This window comes from Salvelinus alpinus, chromosome 30, assembly GCF_045679555.1.
Source record: "Salvelinus alpinus chromosome 30, SLU_Salpinus.1, whole genome shotgun sequence".
Taxonomy (NCBI): domain Eukaryota; kingdom Metazoa; phylum Chordata; class Actinopteri; order Salmoniformes; family Salmonidae; genus Salvelinus; species Salvelinus alpinus.
Genome location: NC_092115.1, coordinates 26,921,181 through 26,944,680, shown reverse-complemented (window position 1 = coordinate 26,944,680; position 23,500 = coordinate 26,921,181). Strand labels below are relative to the sequence as shown.

Sequence of the window (23,500 nt, the reverse complement as noted above, 5' to 3'; positions counted from 1 at the left end):
GTGTATGTAAACTCCTAACCCACTGGGAATGTGATGAAAGAAATAAAAGCTGAAATAAATCATTCTCTCTACTATTATTCTGACATTTTACATTCTTTAAATAAAGTGGTGATCCTAACTGACCTAAGACAGGGAATTTTTACTTGGATTAAATGTCAGGAATTGTGAAAAGCTGAGTTTAAATGTATTTGGCTAAGGTGTATGTAAACTTCCGACTTCAACTGTACATATCTTTACAACATAACATGTTCCAGATGGTCAAAGATTTAACAAATATATCTTATAATATTAATTTACCGTCTATTTCTCTTTGTCATGTATATATATTTTTTTACATAATTGTTCTGTACTTTACTTTACTATTTATATTTTTGACAACTTTACTTTTACTTCACTACATTCCTAAAGAAAATAATAAATAATAACTTTTTACACCATACATTTTCCCTGACATCCAAAAGTATTCGTTACATTTTGAGTGCTTAGCAAGACAAGAAAATGGTCTTATTCACACACTTATCAAGAGAACATCCCTAGTCATCCTTACCTCCTCTGATCTGGCGGACTCACTAAACACAAACGCTTTGATTGTAAACTATATCTGAGTGTTGGAGTTTGTCCCTGGCTATCCGTAAATTCAAAAAACAAGAATATCTTGCCATCTGATTTGCTTAATATAGAAGGAATTTTAAATCATTTATACTTTTACTTTTGATACTTAAGTATACAGTGAATTCAGAAAGTATTCAGACCTCTTGACTCTTACTTTTTCATGACAAAGTAAAAACAGGTTATCAGAAAATGTTGCTAATATATATATATATTTAAATATCACATTTACACAAGTACTCAGACACTTAACTCAGTACTTTGTTGAAGCACCTTTGTCAGTGATTACAGCCTCGACTCTTCTTGGGTATGACGCTACAAGCTTGGCACACCTGTATTTGGGGAGTTTCTCCCATTCTTCTCTGCAGATACTCTCAAGCTCTGTCAGGTTGGATGGGGACTGTCGCTGCACAGCTATTTTCAGGTATCTCCAGAGATGTTTGATCGGGTTCAAGTCTGGGCTCTGGCTGGGCCACTCAAGGACATTCAGAGACTTGTCCCGAAGCCACTCCTGCGTTGTCTTGTCTGTGTGCTTAGGGGCATTGTCCTGTTGGAAGGTGAAACTTCGCCCTAGTCTGAGTGCTCTGGAGCAGGTTTTCATCAAGGATCTCTCTGTACTTTGCTCCGTTCATCTTTCCCTCGATCCTAACTAGTCTCCCAGTCCCTGCCGCTGAAAAACATCCCCACAGCATGATGCTGCCACCACCATGTTTCACGTAGGGATGGTGCCAGGTTTCCGCCAGAATTTACGCTTGGCATTCAGGCCAAAGAGTTCAATCTTGGTTTCATCAGACCAGAGAATCTTGCTTCTCATTGTCTAAGAGCCCTTTAGGTGCCTTTTAGCTAACTCCATGCGGGCTGTGCCTTTACTGAGGAGTGGCTTCCATCTGGCCACCATAAAGGCCTGATTGGTGGACTGCTGCAAAGATGGTTGTCCTTCTGCAAGGTTATTCCATCTCCACAGATGAATTCTGGAGCTCTGTCAGAGTGATCATACGGTTCTTGGTCACCTCCCTGACCAAGGACCTTCTCCCCCGATTGCTCAGTTTGGCTGTGTGGCCAGCTCTAGGAAGAGTCTTGGTGGTTGCAAACCTCTTCCATTTAAGAATGATGGAGGCCACTGTGTTCTTGGGGACCTTTAATGTTGCAGAAATGTTTTGGTACTCTTCCCCAGATCTTTGCCTTGGCACAATCCTGTCTCGGAGCTCTACGGACAATTCCTTCGACCTCATGGCTTGGTTTTTGCTCTGACAAGCACTGCCAACTTTGGGACCTTATATAGACAGGTGTGTACCTTTCCAAATCATGTCCAATCAATTGAATTTACCACAGGTGGACTCCAATCAAGTTGTATAAACATTTCAAGGATGATCAATGGAAACACAATGCACCTGAGCTCAATTACGTGTCACATAGCAAAGTGTCTGAATACTTATTTAAATAAGTTATTTCTGTTTTTTTATCTTAATACATTTGCAAAAATGTCTAAAAACCTGTTTTCGCTTTGTCATTATGAGTTATAGATTGATGCATTTAAAGATTTTTTTTTTTACAATAAGGCTGTAATGTAACAAAATGTGGAAAAAGTCAAGGGATCTGAATACTTCCCAAATACACTGTATTTTAGCAATTGCATTTACGTTTGATACTTAAGTATATTTAAAACCAAATACTTTTCGACTTTTACTCAAGTAGTATTTTACTGGGTGACTTTCACTTTTACTTGAGTCATTTTCTAGTAAGGTATCTTTACATTTACTCAAGTATGACAATTGGGTACTTTTTCCACCACTGAGCAACAGGCTATGATATTTGATGTGATTAAGCGGAATATAATGTGTCACATTTAGTATTTTACCGTTCATAAGAACAGAACAACATTTTACATTATGAAATTATAATTTCATACAGTAATGCTTTTGCATGGTGCACTAGCGTATATAAGCGTATACTGTATTAGGTTATTTAAAAAGCTCAAATTAATATAATCACATCATCATGATGATTGGAAATGTAGCCTATATGTTCAGAAATAATATTTAATTCTCCTATAGCAGAACATCTGACATTTCGGCTAACACATTCTGTATATGGTAACTATACGGTTTAGTCTTTCAGTCAACCCCCCCCCCCCAAAAAAAATAAAAACTGACACATTTTGTTCAGCAGTTGAATTGATTCAACATGAAAAGCCTGCCAAGTGAATGTGTCACTTAAGGTCCACTGTGTGACAGTCCGCACAAGTGGAGATAGGCAGAGACAGAGCGAGAGAGAGAGAGAGAGAGAGAGAGAGAGAGAGAGAGAGAGAGAGAGAGAGAGAGAGAGAGAGAGAGAGAGAGAGAGAGAGAGATGTAAGGGAAGCAGCAGACAGTGCTGCGAAGAAGAGAGGAAGCCTAGTCTTTCGCTCTCCTTTTGACAAAGCTGAGCTGATTGATCTAGTTCACTTCAGCCCCGAAGGTGGATCTCTGGTCTGCCATGCTGCATTGGTTCACTGACTGCACTCTACACAGCCAGCAAGCGAATGCTTCAGCTTCAACTACATATCGCTTTGTACAATGCTGGAAAATGCCACTATGGTTATAAGGAGGATTTTTTTCTGGATGGGTTTTTGTATCCTTATCTTAGGGTCGTGTGGCACAACCATGAACATTCTGAGAATTGCATCTCAATGCCAGTGGCGTACTGCAGTTTTTTTTGTGGGGCCCCTACTAGGCTTTAACATACTAGAGGGGCTATGTCATAAACCCTCGAAGCAGAGGCGTCATGCCCATAGGGGGCACAGAGACACATCATGTTTAACAAATATTTGTATTTATTTTATTTTATTTTGTTATTGTTGTTTCTCTGTAATACTACTAGCCACCTAGCAATGTTATGAAGTTAGCTTTAGCTAGCCCAGATATGTTCACAATCTCCAAATCTCATAACTAGCTACCAAGAAGCCTGTAATATGTGTTTTGGATGGGACGTTAAATGGGTGTCCTGACTCTCTGTGGTCACTAAAGATCCCATGGTACTTACCGTATGAGTAGAGGTGTTTACTCCGCTGTCCTGGCTAAATTCCCAATCTGGCCCTCATACCATTATGGCCACCTAATCATCCTCAGTTTCCAATTGGCTCATTTATCACCTCTCCTCCCCCCTGTAACTTCCCCAGGTTGTTGCTGTAAATGAGAATATGTTCTCAGTTAACTAGGCTGGTTAAATAAGGGTCAAATAAAAAATGTAATACATAAATAAAATAAGTCATTTCAGGCTATCCATCAAGTTAGAGCAGCTAGCTGGCATGCCTGCTGGCAAGGTTAATAGACCATAGAAAAGCAAGCAATAACTAGATATACTGAATAAGACTCACAGTCCTTTCAATCTTTTACCCAGATTTTAGCAGAGATGCAGAGAAGCATATTTCGTTTCTTTAAAAAAAGAACCACCAGTCAAGAGGATACAGACAGCTCAAGAGGTATGCTTAGATACGCAGAAAAATATACTGTACATTTTTTTAAACGTATAATTAATTAAACATAGTGATTATGGCTCTAGATTGCATTTAAAAGGCTGTTTCAGGGGTTAGAAGTCTAGCCCCCCTGCAGACCGTCCTCATGTACTTTGTGCCCCCTCAGATTTTTTCCTCGAAGTTCCAGAATGGGGTGAAAATGGGAGCCATATTGGTCAGGGAGAAATCCAAATCAGTCTAATTGGAATGAATGGCAGTAGAGGCATAACCCTGATTCTACTCATGCAGGAAAACACAACAAAGGCATGTGATATATCAGAACCGATGAAATACATTTATTGTAACCTAAAATATTGTCATATAATCATAAATATAGTTTATACGGGTTTTATACACATTTTCTCTATAGCCTCTAAAATATATGCAAACAGACCATAAATGTCAACATTTTTGTTTTCTTGGAAATCTGAGAATGCTATTATACGATACAATATCAGTATTCGTTGCTTTTACAACTTGTCTAAGTCCTGATTTCAGCCAGTGTATGGCTGTGGATTGACAGCATTGTTTGAATAGAATGTTGGCACATTGGCAGTTAATTAGAAAAAGGTATGGAATTTTTCCTCTAAAACTGTCTGGCTAGCTAGCTAACAAACATACATTACAGATAAATTATTCAAATTCATTATTTTAACGCAATGTTTTATCACAGCACTGGCTAACCATTGGGTGGGGGCCCCCAGAGCCTGTGGCCGCCCCTGCACAATATGAGATGGTTTGCTCTGGCAAAAGACCCCTATTGGTGGGCCAGAAGTACACTGATTTTGGCAAAGTAACTCTCAATGTGTTTATCATTGAGTAGCATGTCATATTCCAAGACAATAACAAATGGACACTTCACTCACAAATGTGGACTTCCAAACTAAATAATTCCAAGGTAAAAATGTAAAAGCACTCTAAACATTAGAGGGTATAACGACAATCAGAGTTGGAGGTGGTGATAAAAGTGTCCGGTCTAGAGGAGGAAGACTACAGATTGTTGATGTTGTGAGACAGTTTTTTTTTATATGATGCACTTCACGGAGTCTGAAGGCTGAGAAAGTCAGCCTTGAAAATATGCTATGAAGTGGTATGTGACAAGGTTCATATGACCTCATGAGCTAGAAAAAACAACACGTGTGAGATGATTGTGAAGGAGTCCTGGGAGAGCAAAGCAATACTCTACTAATGTTTTACTCTCCACTTCTGTCTGCTCCCAAGGCTACAATGCCATCCTATTCAGACCCCTCATTTACTAGTCAAAGTAGTGCACTATGTAGGGAATAGGGTGCCATTTGGGACACTGCCTAGCTCTATCAAGAATACAGCCCTCCTGATCACTGACTCAATAACAGAAGTTATGTCGTCCCCCCCGCCTTTTGAAACTCCTGGAGGACGTTGGCGTGTCTGTTAAGAGCTGACACTGAAAATTCACTTATCCTTTAATTATCTAGATTGCCCAACAACTTAATCAAAAACCTATCCCTGTATCCATCTCATGTAAAGATATGGGGAGGTACGCCTCACCCACTTGAAATCAAAACCTGTGTTCAAAGTCATTAACTTGACCCTTCAGTCAGTTTTCAAAGATGTTGCGTTGGTGGTATTTATGTGCTGCCTGATATAGCCTATAGCCTACTAGGCCTATATATAACACTGATGGCATACTGTAGCAATAAAACACCTAATATCACAGACAGACTTTCACAATAATAGCTGCCTCACATGACAACAACCTGTTGCTTGGTTCAGGGTACTATAAATATAATGAAAGTCTAAACTGATTATGTACTGTTTAATAATAAGACATGCCCTACTATGCTCAATATCAGCTTTTATTAACTTCGCCAACCACAGTTTCAAAATGAATGTTCTTCTTTTGCTGTGCTTTTGTTGCATATAAGGTAATTTGGCATGCTTTCAAGAAGGATTAGGTTAATTACAATAGTTTCAGTAACCTTGTGTGAACTTGCCCCAACATGGCTTTAGGGTACACTAATCTAATGGGTTATTAGCATCAGCTCATACAGAATGTGCTTACGTCTTCTCCCCCTAGCTTAGTCACCCTTGTTGCATGATTTACATCTCATATTATGCTACCAGCACTAATGGGCGGGGGAGTGTTTTCAATAACTGGCTTGATGGGGGCTGTCAAGCATGTGGTGTGCAACAGAACTTTACAACAACAATGAAAGCACAGAACAATAATTTCCTTATATACTGTAAGAGGTTATGGACATCAAGAGAAGGGGGGCAGGGGATTTTGTATTTTCTTTGCCTCTATGGCACGATTAGCCATAACATATAGCTACAGATAATGAAAGGCTGTGTCTATGCTCCTCTATTGGACTGTCAATCTACCAGAGGAAAGATAAACAAACGCCAAAGAAAAGTTTCATTCAAAAGGGTTAATTTCAAGTTAAATAGGTACATATCTGCAGGTTAGATGGGTAGCTACTGTAAATCAATCTGAGTCAACCATCAACTTGGAAGAGAGGAGACATAGTTCCAGTTATAAGTGAGTCGTTTGGAGAATTGAGGATGGTTTTCCAAATGGGAGAGCAGGAATTATTTATATTGTTTACGGGGACACTGGCGTCCATGATGCCAACTGTATGCATCTCATCCCAAGACTACACCAAAGCCACAGGAATAGCCATGTCACGCCAGTATCACCTAAATCATTCTCAACAAGGGATCAACATGAAGTCTAAATGGACTGAGCAGCTGTTTCAGATTTTGTGTTGTGTTCATTGAAGCACGCGTCACAGTTTGTGACTATATAAAAAGACAAATGTCATTGGACCTGTAGTGTAGAGGCTGTAGCAGTGGGAGGTGGGGGTTGGGACTGACGGGATAGGATGGGGCGGACTTCCGTCTGATCTGAAATCACGCAGCTGTCAGAGCAAATCAGGGTCTGCTAGCTAGGCTGCTGCCTGCAATGCTAATTTTTTACAATTTTGGAAGCACACTCACAAGGGTTACATAACTGAAAATGAAGTGACTTAGTCCAAATGAAAAAAGTCTGTTATGTCTAATTAGGCACAGATAAGTATTTTTTGGGGCAATAAGGTATACAATGTAATGACTTGCAGAAAATATTATTCACATCCTGAATCCATGTCTACCCCACATCATAAAAAACGGTCTTCATGTTTCCATTGACAGAGAGCATTTGGGTACAATTTCACAAGGTTTGCACATTATGTGGATCATTAATCTGATAGTCATACCATCAGATTTGGCCATCAATTTAATCTAGCCTACTGAATGTTGCTGTTTAGAAGCATAAACTTTCAACACACGTCAATACTTAAAAACAGATCTATATCTTTGGAAACAAGGTGTTGATAAGGACACATTATCTTTATCTAAAAAATAGGCATCACTTTGAAGCTGAAACCTGTGAAAGCGTGTTGAGATCTGTTTTTGCTTTAATACTACAGTTTTGGGTGATCTTGTGGTTTAGAGATTCATTTAAACCCCCCTTTCTGACATCAGAAACATATGCTTGAACTGCAGGAATGATTTCCACCAGACGGTGTCCACTGCAAGTCTTTGTGAGGCACAAAAAAAAGTAGATTAAAAGTGAAAACGATAGCTATGATTATATACACCATTCACAGATTACTGGGAGTGTTGAGGCCGAACAAACAATTAGAAATGGGCAGGTACGAGCCTCAAGCCACCGTTTAGAGATACAATTACACTCTATGCTAACTCTAATAACTGTGAAACATCAAAAATATGTGACAATTAATCATACACACACGAAACGCAACAGGTTATTTACTCCAAACTAAATTGCAAAATTACTATCACTCACAATAGAAGACCAGTAAATTCTATTTTATCCTATTTTAACTCTACTGTATGTCATTTGCATTTCACAGCAAGTGTGAGAAGATGTGTGAGAATATTTAAGCCGAGGGCTCAGTGTGAGAAAGATAGTTCATCACAAAGTAAGGAGAAAGGGAAGACATTTAAAAAAAGGATGGTTTAAGGCAGTGGTCGCTACCCCTAGCGGTGGAACTGCATTGGGGTTGCCAAAATGTAAAAATAATACAATATAGAAGTACATATAGATTATTGTATGAGTCAATATACAAACGTTTTGAGAAATATAATTGGAAAGATACAATTTTACTGAGTAAAAATGATTGATGTAAAAATGAAAAAGTACAGATTTTAAGGTTGTGTCATTAGATTTGCGGCGGGGTGAAATTGTTGGGGAAAAAATGGGGTCCCCAGAAATTCTGGCGGAAAAAATTGAGCCCCCACTGAAAAAGTTTGAATAGCAATGGTTTAAGGGTGGTTTAGGGCAACAGTCTTGTATCATGTCCCGAGAGGAGAGCAGAGGATTAGTGTTCAGATCTTTCTCCGAATACATGGAGCCGCTGGTGTTAAGTCTGCCCCTGGCAGCAGCTGACGATAGATAGACAGCCACAACAAACGTAATCTGTTAGTTATAGGACATGTATTGCAGCCATTATTCATCAGCTCAAACGACCTAGGGAACCTGGGGAGTAGCCTCTCCGTGCATGAAGCCAGAATGAAATTTACTTGTAAAATACACTGAGAACTGGGCTTGGAAATCTAGCAATATTTTCAGAAATCCAAGAGGAAGTTCCTTAAATGCTGAATTATGACATTGAGCGAATTTTCCTATGACTTTGTTAAAATGTTTCTGGAACATCGCACTTGACTAAAAACATCCCAATAAAAAGCTGCAAAGAAAAGGAAAATAAAAAATGAAAGTGGAAAGCAAAAATACTTTTATACTTCTACTAGTGTGAATAGGCCACATGCACCTGTGAGTTGAATTCTCTCACACCCTCATTTGTACCCTGGATAGTGTGAGAAATGTTTTTTCTCTTTGTGACTGATTCCAGCTGCAGAGTTGGCAAAGTCAAATTCAATTTGCAATCAGACGGTCTGCTGCAGCAGTTGCTTTTGAACAGGGGCAGGAGATTAACTCAACTCTACTGAAAGGGAATGTGATGATAAGAGGGCAAATGTAACTAATCAGCACAATGAGAGCTACAAGGATTGACCCGAGGGCTTAATCCACTGGCAGATGAGAGGGCCTAGGCAGAACAATGTGGTCAGACTCATGTGCTTCGCCCAGGAATGCATGACAATACAAAATGACCCTCTGACAGGGTGATCTAAGCTCTCTGCATACTGTACAGTAATTGTGTGTGTGTGTGTGTGTGTGTGTGTGTGTGTGTGTGTGTGTGTGTGCGTGTGTGTGTGTGTGTGTGTGTGTGTGTGTGTGTGTGTGTGTGTGTGTGTGTGTGTGTGTGTGTGTGTGTGTGTGTGTGTGTGTGTGTGTGTGTGTGTGTGTGTGTGTGTGTGTGTGTGTGTGGCTGTGTGTGGCTGTGTGTGGGTGTGTGATTGAAACGGGGGAGGGGGGGTGTATGACTGCTACGGCACAGAATCATGTACAGTCGTGGCCAAAAGTTTTGAGAATGACACAAATATTAATTTTCACAAAGTCTGCTGCTTCAGTGTCTTTAGATATTTTTGTCAGATGTTACTATGGAATACAGAAGTATAATTACAAGCATTTCATAAGTGTCAAAGGCTTTTATTGACAATTACATGAAGTTGATTTAAAGAGTCAATATTTGCAGTGTTGACCCTTCCTTTTCAAGACCTCTGCAATCCACCCTGGCATGCTGTCAATTAACTTCTGGGCCACATCCTGACTGATGGCAGCCCATTCTTGCATAATCAATGCTTGGAGTTTGTCAGAATATGTGGGTTTTTGTTTGTCCACCCGCCTCTTGAGGATTGACCACAAGTTCTCAATGGGATTAAGGTCTGGGGAGTTTCCTGGCCATGGACCCAAAATATCGATGTTTTGTTCCCCGAGCCACTTAGTTATCACTTTTGCCTTATGGCAAGGTGCTCCATCATGCTGGAAAAGGCATTGTTCGTCACCAAACTGTTCCTGGTTGGTTGGGAGAAGTTGTTATCGTAGGATGTGTTGGTACCATTCTTTATTCATGGTTGTGTTCTTAGGCAAAATTGTGAGTGAGCCCACACATGAATGGTCTCAGGATGCTTTACTGGTGGCATGACACAGGACTGATGGTAGCGCTCACCTTGTCTTCTCCGGACAAGCTTTTTCCGGATGCCCCAAACAGTCGGAAAGGGGATTCATCAGAGAAAATGACTTTACCCCAGTCCTCAGCAGTCCAATCCCTGTACCTTTTGCAGAATATCAGTCTGTCCCTTATGCTTTTCCTGGAGAGAAGTGGCTTCTTTGCTGCCCTTCTTGACACCAGGCCATCCTCTAAAAGTCTTTGGCTCACTGTGCGTGGAGATGCACTCACACCTGCCTGCTGCCATTCCTGAGCAAGCTCTGTACTGGTGGTGCCCCGATCCCGCAGCTGAATCAACTTTAGGAGACGGTCCTGGTGCTTGCTGGACTTTCTTGGGCGCCCTGAAGCCTTCTTCACAACAATTGAACCGCTCTCCTTGAAGTTTTTGATGATCCGATAAATGGTTGATTTAGGTGCAATCTTACTGGCAGCAATATCCTTGCCTGTGAAGCCCTTTTTGTGCAAAGCAATGATGACGGCATGTGTTTCCTTGCAGGTAACCATGGTTGACAGAGGAAGAACAATGATTCCAAGCACCACCCTCCTTTTGAAGCTTCCAGTCTGTTATTCAAACTCAATCAGCATAACAGAGTGATCTCCAACCTTGTCCTCGTCAACACTCACACCTGTGTTAACGAGAGAATCACTGACATGATGTCAGCTGGTCCTTTTGTGGCAGGGCTGAAATGCAGTGGAAATGTTTTTGGGGGATTCAGTTCATTTGCATGGCAAAGAGGTACTTTGCAAATCATTGCAATTCATCTGATCACTCTTCATAACATTCTGGAGTATATGCAAATTGCCATCATACAAACTGAGGCAGCAGTCTTTGTGAAAATGAATATTTGTGTCATTCTCAAAACTTTTGGCCACGACTGTACTGTCGGCTACCGTAGCACTGGCTGTACATCGTCAGATCTATTATTCATTTGTGGTGCAGAGAAACTTCTACAGAACTTCGATACAGCATCCTATGACTGATACAGTACATCAACAGAAAACAAAGAGTTAGTAAATTGCCACTAAAGGCTTGCAGTACAGCAGTGAGCGCCTTAGACTACATGCTGAGTATTACAAAACATAAAGAACACCTGCTTTTTCCATGACATAGACTGACCAGGTGAATCCAATTGAAAGTTATGATCCCTCATTGATGTCACTTGTTAAATCCACTACAATCAACGTAGATGAAGAGGAGGAGACAGGTTAAATATGTTTTTTAAGCCTTGAGACAATTTAGACATGGATTGTGTATGTGTGCCATTCAGAGGGTAAATGGGCAAGACAAAACATGTAAGTGCCTTTGAACAGAGTATGGCAGTAGATGCCAGGTGCACTAGTTTGTGTCAAGAACCAGAAAGCTGTTGGGTTTTTCATGCTCAACAGTTTCCTGTGTGTATCAAGAATGGTCCACCACCCAAAGACATTCAGCCAACCTGACACAACTGTGGGAAGTATTGGAGTCAACATGGGCCAGCATTCCTGTGGAACGCTTTCGACACCATGTAGAGTCCTTGCCCCGACGAATTGAGGCTGACGGCAAAAAGGGGTGTTTGTATATGTTTGGTATATTCAGTGTATTCAGTGTAAGTTTGGTATACTCAGTTTAAGTCTATAGACATTAAAGGACCAGTGCAGTTTTATATACAGTATATACAATACCATTCAAAAGTTTGGGGTCACTTAGAAATGTCCTTGTTTTTGAAAGAAAAGCACATTTTTTGTCCATTAAAATAACATCAAATTGATCAGAAATACAGTGTAGACATTGTTAATGTTGTAAATGACTATTATAGCTGGAAACGTCAGATTTTTAATGGAATATCTACATAGGCGTACAGAGGCCCATTGTCAGCAACCATCACTCCTGTGTTCCAATGGCACGCTGTGTTAGCTAATCCAAGTGTATCATTTTAAAAGGCTAACTGATCATTAGATAACCCGTATGCAATTATGTTAGCACAGCTGAAAACTCTGGAGCTGATTAAAGAAGCTGTCACGTCCTGACCATAGAGAGCCCTTATTTTCTATGGTAGAATAGGTCAGGGCGTGACTGTTTTTTTTTCTAGTTATTATTTTCTATGTGGGGTTCTAGTTTAGTTTTTCTATGTTGGTGTTAGGTATGATTCCAAATTAGAGGCAGCTGGCTATCGTTGTCTCTAATTGGGGATCATATTTAAGTAGCATTTTTTCCACCTGTGTTTTATGGGATATTGTTTTGAGTTAGTGTATCTTACACCTCTTTGTTACGGTTTGTTGTTTGTTTCGTTCTTTCTTTGTTGTTTTGTGCGTTTCTAAGAAATTATATGTGGAAACCATATCGCGCTGCAGCTTGGTCCGATAATTATTCCGACGACCGTGACAGAAGCAATAAAACTGGCCTTCTTAAGACTAGTTTAGTATCTGGAGCATCAGCATTTGTGGGTTTGATTACAGGCTCAAAATGGCCAGAAACAAGAACTTTCTTCTGAAACTCTATTCTTGTTCTGAGAAATGAAGGCTATTCCATGCGAGAAATTGCCAAGAAACGGAAGATTTTGTACAATACTGTGTACTACTCCCTTCACAGAACAGCACAAATTGGCCCTAACCAGAATAGAAAGAGGAGAGGGAGGCCCCGGTGGACAACTGAGCAAGAGGACAAGTACATTAGAGTGTCTAGTTTGAGAAACAGACGCCTTACAAGTCCTCAACTGGCAGCTTCAATAAATAGTACCCGCAAAACACCAGTCTCAACGTCAACAGTGAAGAGGTGACTCCGGGATGCTGGCCTTCTAGGCAGAGTTGCAAAGAAAAAGCCATATCTCAGACTGGCCAATAAAAAGATTAAGATTGGCAAAAGAACACAGACACTGGACAGAGGAACTCTGCCTTGAAGGGCAGCAGCCTCTTCACTGTTGACGTTGAGACTGGTGGCCTCCCACTCCTCCTTCTATTCTGGTTAGAGCCAGTTTGCGAACCCACAAATGCTGATGCACCAGATACTCAACTAGTCTAAAGAAGGCCAGTTTTATTGTTTCTTTAATAAGCACAGCAGTTTTCAGCTGTGCTAACATAATTGGAAAAGGGTTTTCTAATGATCAATTAGCCTTTTAAAATGATAAATTTGGATTAGCTAACACAACGTGCCATTGGAACACAGGAGTGATGGTTGTTGATAATGGGCCTCTGTACGCCTATGTAGATATTTCATTAAAAAATCTGCAGTTTCCAGCTACAATAGTCATTTACAACATTAACAATGTCTACATTGTATTTCTGATCAATTTGATGGATTTTTAATGGACAACATTTTAGCTTTTCTTTGAAAAACAAGGACATTTCTAAGTGACTCCAAACTTTTGAACGGTAGTGTATGTGTAATAGTTTTTTTTTCTCCATTTTTGGTGGGATGGAGTTTTAACCTCCATGGTGACATCACCAGGTGGTAAATGAGTTAATAGACCAATAAGTAAGAGAGTTCCAAACCTTTTCTGCAATAAGTGTTCCCCACCCTACACAGACCGCTCCCAGACAGTTGAACAAAATTCTTGCTTGAGAAAATGCTTTTAACTAAGAAGATATTTTTGTTTAAATTGAAATTTTAATTGAAAATAATCACAGTAAGGAATTTAATTGTTAGCCAAAAATGTTTTGTTGTTGAAATAAAATCAGCTGCATTGGACCTTTAAGACTTCCTACCTTTGGCTGTGATGGAGCCGGACTTTTGGTGTCCCCCCTCCAGTGGTGTCTGCTGGGCAGGTTTGGGTCTCACAGCATGTAGGTTCCCCTCACTCCCAGCCCTCATAAGCCTCTCCCCGACCCGCAGCATACAGGAGCGATTACCTGCTGGGCACTCCTTCCTCTGAGAGGGCTGCTTGGACCCTGCCGATGAGGGTCTGCCCTGCCTGGATGACTTGGATGTCATCTTTCCACCGGTCAGATACTCCAGGGCGTCTTGTATATCCCTCCGGCTTGCTCCTCTCTCTCTCACACACTTCTGTCAGTCAGTCAATCCAGTTGGTAATCAAACTCTCTGGGTGATCTCTGTAGGCTGAGTGTCAAGTATTGACTGGACACGAAAGCTGAGCTGTCTGTCGCCTACAAGAAAAAGGTATTTTAAGACAAAGCCCAGCTCCTTAGTTAGATAGACTGTAGTTCATCAGCTGAGAGTCGATTCCACGTGTGCACTCTGCCGCGCTGTGCCTTGCAGTACGGTCTGCATTGGGAGAGTCACGAGCCCTCTCTCTCTCTCTCTCTCTCTCTCTCTCTCTCTCTCTCTCTCTCTCTCTCTCTCTCTCTCTCTCTCTCTCTGTTAATCTCTTCACATGCTTATAGTAAACAATCCTTAAATGATCCCACACTGTTGACAAATGACCCCTAATCTAGTCAAACGGCTGCCAGGGGTAAAAGTTAAACCCATCCTTAATATGAAGGTAATCTCAGAGCAGAATGTTTAGCCTACACCATATTAATTCATAAGGCTGCAAACAGCACAGATGATTACAGTTTGACAGTTGTAATGCGTCTGCTGGGAAGGCATGGATTCCAGCGCATGCAGGCAGCTACAGCCTCACTAACAGAGAGGCAGATATATTCTGTAGAGTAGTGAGCTCTGCTCTCTGATAGGCTGCCTCTTGGAAATCTGCATGCCCTCCCGAGCTGCTGGTTAGTGAAGCGGTGTATTAAAGAGATTGAGCGGAAAATGTTTGTTCTGCTGAGTGTGACTCTCTATAGAAGCTTTCATGTCATGATATTCAGATGGATTTTGAGATTTGCACAATTTTTGGGGAGCTGTTTTGGTTCGTGAGCACTACTTTCAAAACAACTGGCCGAAATTATACAAAACCTTTATGACACATCCAAGTCCACACCATCAGATATTACAGATATACAGGTGTACTGACAGACAAACTAACAGATAGGCCTAGTTGTAATTTAAGATAATGGTAGGCTACATAGATACAACAGGGATTTGGTTCATTGTTAGAATATCTCTGAATAATTAATGGATTCTTTGGACAAAATCCAAACAGTTGATGTGTGTTTCGATGACAGGAGAGATTGAATGTGTTAGAAAATGCCATGACAGAAAACAGTAACAAGTAAAATATAGGTGGATACAAATAAATATAATATATTACAATTACAGAAACAGTGTAAATAAAATAGCTGGGTATGGATAAAATAAAACACCATACTGTAGCGTAGCATGTGCATGTGAAAATCCATTTGAATAACATGACATGAAAGCTTCTATAGAGAGTCACACCCAGCAGAACACACTTACCCAGACACTGAAACGTGCCGGGCATTGTCCTGGTTCAGACGGGTTGGGTTAAATGCGTAAGACGCATTTCAGTTGAATGCATTCAGTTGTACAACTGACTAGGTATCCCTCTTTCCCTTTCCTTTCCCCTCCCTAGTTTTGAAGAGTCGGAAGAATTCAGGAAGTATAACTGCCCCAGTGATGCTCCCAGTATCCGACGCTCTCAGACTCCAACGCTCATAGCCTCCATTGCCTCAAGAGGATTAGGATGTGAGATGTGTCAGTCAGATAAACAGAGCCAGGAAATCACAAATGAAAGCCACCATGTCAACTAAACACCCTCTCCCTAAGCATTTCTTTGTGGGCACATTTAGAAACTTACGTATGTAACGATTTATCCTAAAAGGCTGGCTGGGGTTGGTTTTTACATTACAATAGATTATGTTTGTATATAATCCCCTCTATTAAAAGAGTACACATAGGGTATTGTGGTGAAATTCATCTGTCTGTGTTGCTGGTTGGAACTAACCTCATTCTTATAGCCATAGAAACCCACAGTACAGGTTCTCCAACAGTTAAATGTGGGGTAATGGAATGTGGTTCAGCTTCTCACTAAACCACTGATCTCCACTCTCCCTATCCTACTAGACCTCCAGGAGTTAAACTAAATGATCTGTATTACAATCCTCTATTAAGTCCTGGCCGCCTCACAGTTAAATGACCCAGTTCAATCATATAGTATAAGGGACCGATTCTCTCTGTAGTGATGGAGGACGAAGACTCTTCCATTGGACTGTTCCCTCACCATGATACTGACACAGGATGGTAAAACTTCATCATCATGGGAACAGCCCTGAGGGGTTCCATGGTATTTGTTAATGAGGAGTTTCTGCATTGGTCACAGAAGTTCCTGAATATTGGTGACTTAACATTTGTATGGCACTGATACATTGAGAACAAGTCCTGCCATAATAATTTCTGTAGGGTGAAGCTTTGGCTTGCTGAAATTCTTACCTTGAAGTTGTAGGCTTAGACTGTTCTTGTCTTCAATAGAGTAGACCCCCAAACTATCTAAAACACAGCCAAATAATTAAATAAATGTTTATCCACAAAAGGACATCCACAATCCAATAAGACAACTAAGTATATTATTTACTTACAGAACATTTCAAATGGAGAACATGTTTATTGTTCAAATCAATGCCCCCAAAAAGAGCTGTCATGCAAATTTCCGGAGACCAATTTAAATGTAGCTCAGTCGGTAGAGCATGGCTCTTAGTGGACTCGATTCCCAGGGCCATCTATACATGAAACATTAATGCACGCATGACTGTAAGTCGCTTTGGATAAAAGCGTCTGCTAAAAAGCGTCGGTATACATTACATTATAGGCCACTACGTGCTAAAACACTATGTTCTAAACTGTACAGACAGTATATGCATACAAAGGCATAGGAGTGTGTAGATTAGATGCATCATTAACTGTCATCATCCTCATGGCCGGAGAACCGCATCCATTTTGGGGGATACATTTTTTATTTTGGGGGAAATCAGCTAACTTACTGCATTCCAGGCTAAGATACGTTCTTTGCAGTTTTAAAGCTAATTTCCTGGAATTCTACACTTTTTGCCATGAGGCAGGGATTTTCTTCTTCTGTTTTATAGCTCATCTCATGTTTTTGTTCACATTATTCACATTGTGCTATCATATGCTATCTGGGGGCCCCAACCCTCCCAAAATATACAGTATATATTATTTTTTGCTTTGGGGGCCCCCTGGAGGTTGGGGGCCTGGGGCACATGCCCTGCGTGCCAGTTTGGTAACCCGGCCCTGGTCATCATAATGATTAAGATCACTGTCCTGGCTCTCTGTATCATATATGGGTGTGTGGTCTATTTGCAGGCTAATGTCCAAAAATATCTCCCCACCACATGTTCCAGGGGGAGACAGTTCTGCTGTCATGATTCTCTGAAGCATAAAAAATGGCTTTAATAGGGGTTTATTTTAAGAAGCTCTGCTCTGCTCTGTCCCTTCATGTCCTGAGAAAGGGCCTGGCCAAGGGGGTTTCCCTAGCCCTGAGAAATAGCACACAGACACAGGCAAGGAAGCACACAGAGGTCCCTAGCTATGCTTTCAGGGTTATGGGAATATGACCTGGCACAAGCAGTATGACCAGTATTTAGTGGGCACTTGAGAGGGCACTGTTTTACAATGGGGTAAGTTGATCAATTCCAGATGAAAGCCTTGCAGAGAAACACCAGTAACTTAGAGGAAATGCTTGAAGATATACACCACTGATTAACGGGGGCTGAGCTAGAGCAGTGTTTGTGAGACAAGGTCGGATCCCAAAGGTGTTCGGGGCCGGGTCTTTTCTACAAAAACGTCTGTAGATTCCGAATTGTTTGAGCTACAAGATTGTTTTCCTCTACGACTCTCACAAGCTACAAAGAGTCGTTAGAAGATAAGGGGTTCTTCAACATAGAAGATCATTGGAAATCCTAGGATATACAGTAGTGTCTATAATACTATAATAAGCTCACATAGTTTCTGTGACAAACTCCACACAGTTGTCACTGACTAGTTGGATATTCATTTCCCAGTGAGCAAACAATTCCTGTACTTACATCATTCTTATAAATTCATTTTTATCAGATTTTTCTTTGGTGGACCTTATTTTTTTTATTGACATTTGGCAACTGTTTATGTCAAATTGTTTTGTGTTCTACTTGTATCCCTGGTTGTCCTGAAAAGAAAATGGTAAAACACTTCATTGTGAGGCGAAATATGCAGTGCTTTCAGAAAGTATTCACACACCTTGACTTTTTCCAAATTTTGTTGTGTTACAAGGTGGGATCAAAACTTATTGTAATTTTTTGTCAGCGATTTACAGAAAATACTCTGTATTGTCAAAGTGGAACAAAAATTCTAACATTTGTAAACAAATCCAAAAAATAAAACACTTATATATCTTGATTACATAGGTAGAGTCCATACATGTTAGAATCACATTTGGCAGAGATTACAGCTGGGTAAGTGTAAAAGCTTTGCACTCCTGGATTGTACAATATTTTCACGTTATTCTTTTAAAAATTCTTCAAGCTCTCTCAAGTTGATTGTTGATCATTGCTAGACAGCCATTTTCAAGTCTTGCCATAGATTTTCAAGACAATTTAAGTCAAAACTGTAACTAGGCCACTCAGGAATATCCAATGTCGTCTTGGTAAGCAACTCCAGTGTAGATTTGCCCTTGTGTTTTAGGTTATTGTCCTGCTGAAAGGTGAATTGGTCTCCCCGTGTCTGTTGGAAAGCAGACTGAACCAGGTTTTCCTCTAGGATTTTGCCTGTGCTTAGCTATATTCCATTTATTTTTACCCTAAACAATCCCTAGTCCTTGCCAATGACAAGCATACTCATAAAATGATACATCCACCACAATGCTTGAAATATGAAGGGTGGTTCTCTGTGATGTGGATTTGTGCCAAACATAATGATGTTTATTCAAGATAGGAAGTACATTTCTTCATCCATTTTTTTGCAGTTTTACTTTAGTGCTTTATTGCAAACAGGATGCATGTTTTAGAATGTTAGTATTCTGTACAGGCGTCCTTCTTTTCACTCTGTCATTTAGGTTATTGTTGTGGAGTAACTAGAATGTTGTTGATCCATCCTCAGTTTTCTCCTATCACAGTCATTAAACTCTGTAACTGTTTTAAAGTCACCATTGGCTGGGTGTATTGATACACCATCTAAAGTGTAATTAATAACTGCACCATGCTCAAAGGGATATTCAATGTCAGCTTTTTTGTATTTTTACCCATCTACCAATATGTGCCCTTCTGTGCGAGGCATCTGTGCGAGGCAAAAACAAATACCTCCCTGGTCTTTGTTTTGAATCTGTGTTTGAAATGTACTCCTCGACTGAGGAACCTTACAGATAATTGTATGTATGGGGTACAGCGACGAGGTAGACATAACTGATAGGGTTGAACATCACATTTATGTAGCTAATAGCCAATGACAGGTGCTTTTCACAGCACAGGCTATAGTGTGAATTTTTCGATGTATTGAATGTCAATACTGTAGTCTTCTTTAATATCCAAAATGTATTCTGTATAACCCGATAATTGTAGCTGTACTTTGGTGTTGTTATTGATACTGAATGATGACTTATTTTAATGTTTGGAACAAGGTGAAGGAACAAGTGTCTTCTCAGCGCTCTCTCTGACGCCCTCGTGTGGCCATACATGGACATCATATTTGGGAACATTTTCAGACCCTGATTCGTTAAACTTTTTTTTTTTTTTTTTACTGCAGAGTAAGTCATATACTATGCTTCATCAGTCAATGTAACATAACATTTTAAGTACCAAAACATCACATGACATTCAACATGAAAAAACACATGCAATGTCTGTTTCATGTTTCTGAATGAAACCAACCTTGCAGCTCTTTTCAGCAGTGCTCAGAGAGGACCCTTGATTCCTGCTTCTCTGAGTGAGTCATCAGGAAATGTGATTTTGTCATGTTAATTTAGTTGTGCTTCCCTGAAAGCAGCAGAAGAGGCATGTGAAAGGACAATCTTGTGTACTTTGGCAGTGTGACTGAACTGATATAGAACATCCAATGAGAGGTGAATAAGAGAGGCTTGCCAAGTGATTTATGGTTTATTGATTTTATTGCCACTCTTGGCCACAGAAACTGATGGAGAGTTTACTATCACAGAGAAATGACAGAGAACACGGAGGAAAATGACTAAAATATCCTTGTAGGCCTTGAAGTGTTTCCTCTCCATTAGGCCCTGATATAAAAGTGTTGCCAATTCACACACGGTTGGCATGAAATATGACAGTCATTATCTCCACAGACTGGGCATAAAGTGGTTGTGTGTCATAATCATAAAGGAGCCATTCTAGTTTTTACTGTTATTGAAGCACTTTGTAATGGTCTCAACTAGGACGGGATATAATATGGCTGAGGCTCCTCTCCTCAAAAGGCTTGTGACCATTAGAGATTCTATTTCTATCCGTGTGATGTCATCGCATAAGAGATCAGAGATGATGTTGGAACAGATGATAATATTATGGAAGTAAAATATCTGTAATCTGAATAATATACAATTAGTGTTCTGGCCCCTAAAATCGGTTTAAAACCTTTTGTATTACAACACTTCTCTGCTCCCACAAACAAACCATATGTCTGATTAAACCTCAAAGTGTCAGATGCTACTAAACCTCTGACTAATTAATTACTTTATTTATTTGCATATGTAGGCGTCGCAGTACGGATTATTTCAGTACGGGATGCCATTTGTTCCAAATATTCAAGTTTCCTCTGAGTGATGTTATTGTTGTTGGCTGTCCTGGGTGGGTTGGCCTATAAGAGCTTTGTTTAGATGTTTTTCCTGTCCAATCTGGCTCTCTCTGTGTGTGGACCATGTTGTGATCCCATGGGGTTAATTTGCTGACTCTGTCTGTCCCCTTAACAAGTCGCCTGCTGTGGGCTCTGGCTGCCTCTGAATGATTGTGTCATGTGCTGCCAGGCTTAATCTATTTTGTGGCCAGGGTATTTAGTGATTTCATCAGGCCTTGGCTTCCCCCACATGAGCTATAACTTTTACTCTCTATTCTATTTTAGAAGCTACAGCAATGTGAGGTGATATTTTGGACGTTCCAGATTTTGTGGGCTGAAAGCAAGATGATGCTTGATTCTGATTAAATCCTTTAGCAATAAATGAAAAATATTATAATATAACTTTACATTTCTTAGAATGTTGTCTTTTTTGTGAATCAAAATTCAATACGCATGCTATGTGTATTCTGCTTGCAGATTATATGGAGTCTACATTATGGCAACAGCCTGTTGAATAATTGGCTGAGTGCCCAACTCTGCCTTGGTTTGTTGATTAAAAAACAACAGCTTTGTTGACCTGATTACCACAAAGTACTAATAATATTAATTACTGCGGTACTGCATTACAAATGCCATTTGAGCTAATGTGGTTATTACCAGTGCCGTCATTCAGGGCAGGTGTTTCAGCCTAGTTCAGTGCTTTCTGTGGCAGAGGGGCAGCCAGTGGAAAATCCAGAGCGTAGGGGTTAGGTAATGTTCTCTAGTTGTGCTGTGATCGGCTCAGTGTTCTGTCACTCATGGGGACACTACACCACCGCCAAATCTAAGGGTAGAGCTCGAAAATTCAAGCCCCTTGGTTGCTGCCAAAGAGTTACATTAGAAGTGCCCATCCAAGAAGGCTCAAGGTCATTGGCCAAAGATAAAATTATGTCAAATCACGTTATATCTGCAGTAGCTTTGATTGGACTGATCATCATACTTTCAAAATCTTAGCTAGCAGTCATCATCATGAATGAAGTTGACAATCTACTGGCAAATCCTTTTTAATCCTAGTCATATGAAGATAAATAATGAAGATTAATCATTGATAAAATGTATCAGTGCTCATTGGCCATTGGACATAAACATTACATAACAAGTTGTAGATCACAAATTCAGCAATGAGTTGTTTGGAAGGAATCAGTGGCTAACTGCAAGCATTGCAAAGGATATCACTAACCTGATATTCAGTGGAGTGGGTGTGTGGTCCCAAGTCTGGGTTTAAGGTTTCTCTTTTCCAAGCTTAAAATTATTAACATTCAACATTGGCCATGCTGTCAATCCAGCAAGATTTATACCGTTCTCAAAACAACTGTTAACTCGGAACTGGGAAATCTGACTTCAGTGAGTTCAAGACAACTGGGAACTCGAGGAAAAAACGAGCTCCGACTGGGAAAATTTGTCTTGAACGGTCATCCAACTCAGAATTATAAGTCGGGAACTCAGGCCTCTTTCTCGAGCTACGACCTGAAGATTACTGACGTCATCATGATTCAACCTCATTTTTTTTTAGAGTTCCCAGTTGTCTTGAACGCACCATAAATCCAGAGAATGCCAGACTTTGATGAAAAAGTTTGATGACACATTCTTTCCCACGAAGGACCTTCCTGTTCAAGTGAGTACATTACAACAAGGTGTGTCAAAAAATGTATTGTATGCTGCTGCATAAATTATGTAATATGCCAGGGAGATATGTATACTGTAGCTAAGAAAGTAATACTAAGTGTATGTTGTGTAGTAAGCTGTTAGTAGCCCATTAGCCTCACCCTAGTCATTTGGTCTATTTTCCCCTCTTAATTTAGCCTACTCTTCAGACTTTGTGGTGCACATGTAGTCTATATTCTGTTTTAGAGAAATGTAATCATCGAATATTGTAAGAGCTTTCATTGCTAAGTTGCTTATATGCCCCCTTCATTTATCCTATGGTTCTGACTTGGTGCACAGGGAGAATATTGTAACAACGGCTCATGTTCTGAATTCTGTCACTGTACATTTCAAAAGTGCTGAACAAATAGTTATTATGAATACATCTGTCCTAGCTCACTCATGAATGTCTTAATCGAAATTACGGATTGACTCTTATCCGCTTGTCGTCCCCTTAATGCTAAGTTGTAATTATTTCGCCTCTATGACCTATTTATTGCCTACCTCCCTACTCTTCTACATTTGCACACACTGTACATAGATTTTTCTATTGTGTTATTGACTGTACGTTTGTTTATGTGTAACTCTGTGGGGTTTTTTGTCGCACTGCTTTACTTTATCTTGGCCAGGTCGCAGTTGTAAATGAGAACTTGTTCTCAACTGGCCTACCTGGTTAAATAAAGGTAAAAAAAATATTTAAAAAATTTAATTAAAAAAATGCCATAGTTTGCACATCTCAATTGTCAGTAGGAACCACATTTATTTAAGCAAATCAGCCATGTAAGTTATGTTTTTTAAGGCAGTAAATTAGTCTGAATGAACTGTTTCGCTGCGAGACAATGTTCTCTGATAGCCAGGTGTAGCAGTGGTAAGGTGTTGGGACTGCTGTTGGGATTCTGCTGTTGGGGCTCTGCTGTTGGGACAGCTTTAGGCCCTAACAGTTTGTGGGCACCGTTTGTCACCGTTATAGTGCAATTAATGTATTGTTTAGTGTTGTGTTGTGCAGTG

The 23,500-nt window shown here is 40.2% G+C and overlaps 1 protein-coding gene across 3 annotated transcripts in view; it reads right to left on the bottom strand.

Annotated features, from left to right (window-relative positions):
- Positions 1–14,473, bottom strand: part of LOC139559848 (sickle tail protein homolog) — a 54,836-nt gene extending 40,363 nt beyond the window's left edge. Inside the window, exon 1 of one of the 3 annotated variants that reach the window (XM_071376228.1) lies at positions 13,894–14,473. In XM_071376228.1, coding sequence (XP_071232329.1) covers positions 13,894–14,119 — 226 coding nt within the window. In that variant the 5' untranslated portion in view covers positions 14,120–14,473. The remainder of the gene's footprint in view (positions 1–13,893) is intronic. The other 2 variants (XM_071376230.1, XM_071376227.1) reach the window with 2 other exon arrangements.
- Positions 14,474–23,500: the final 9,027 nt, after the last annotated feature.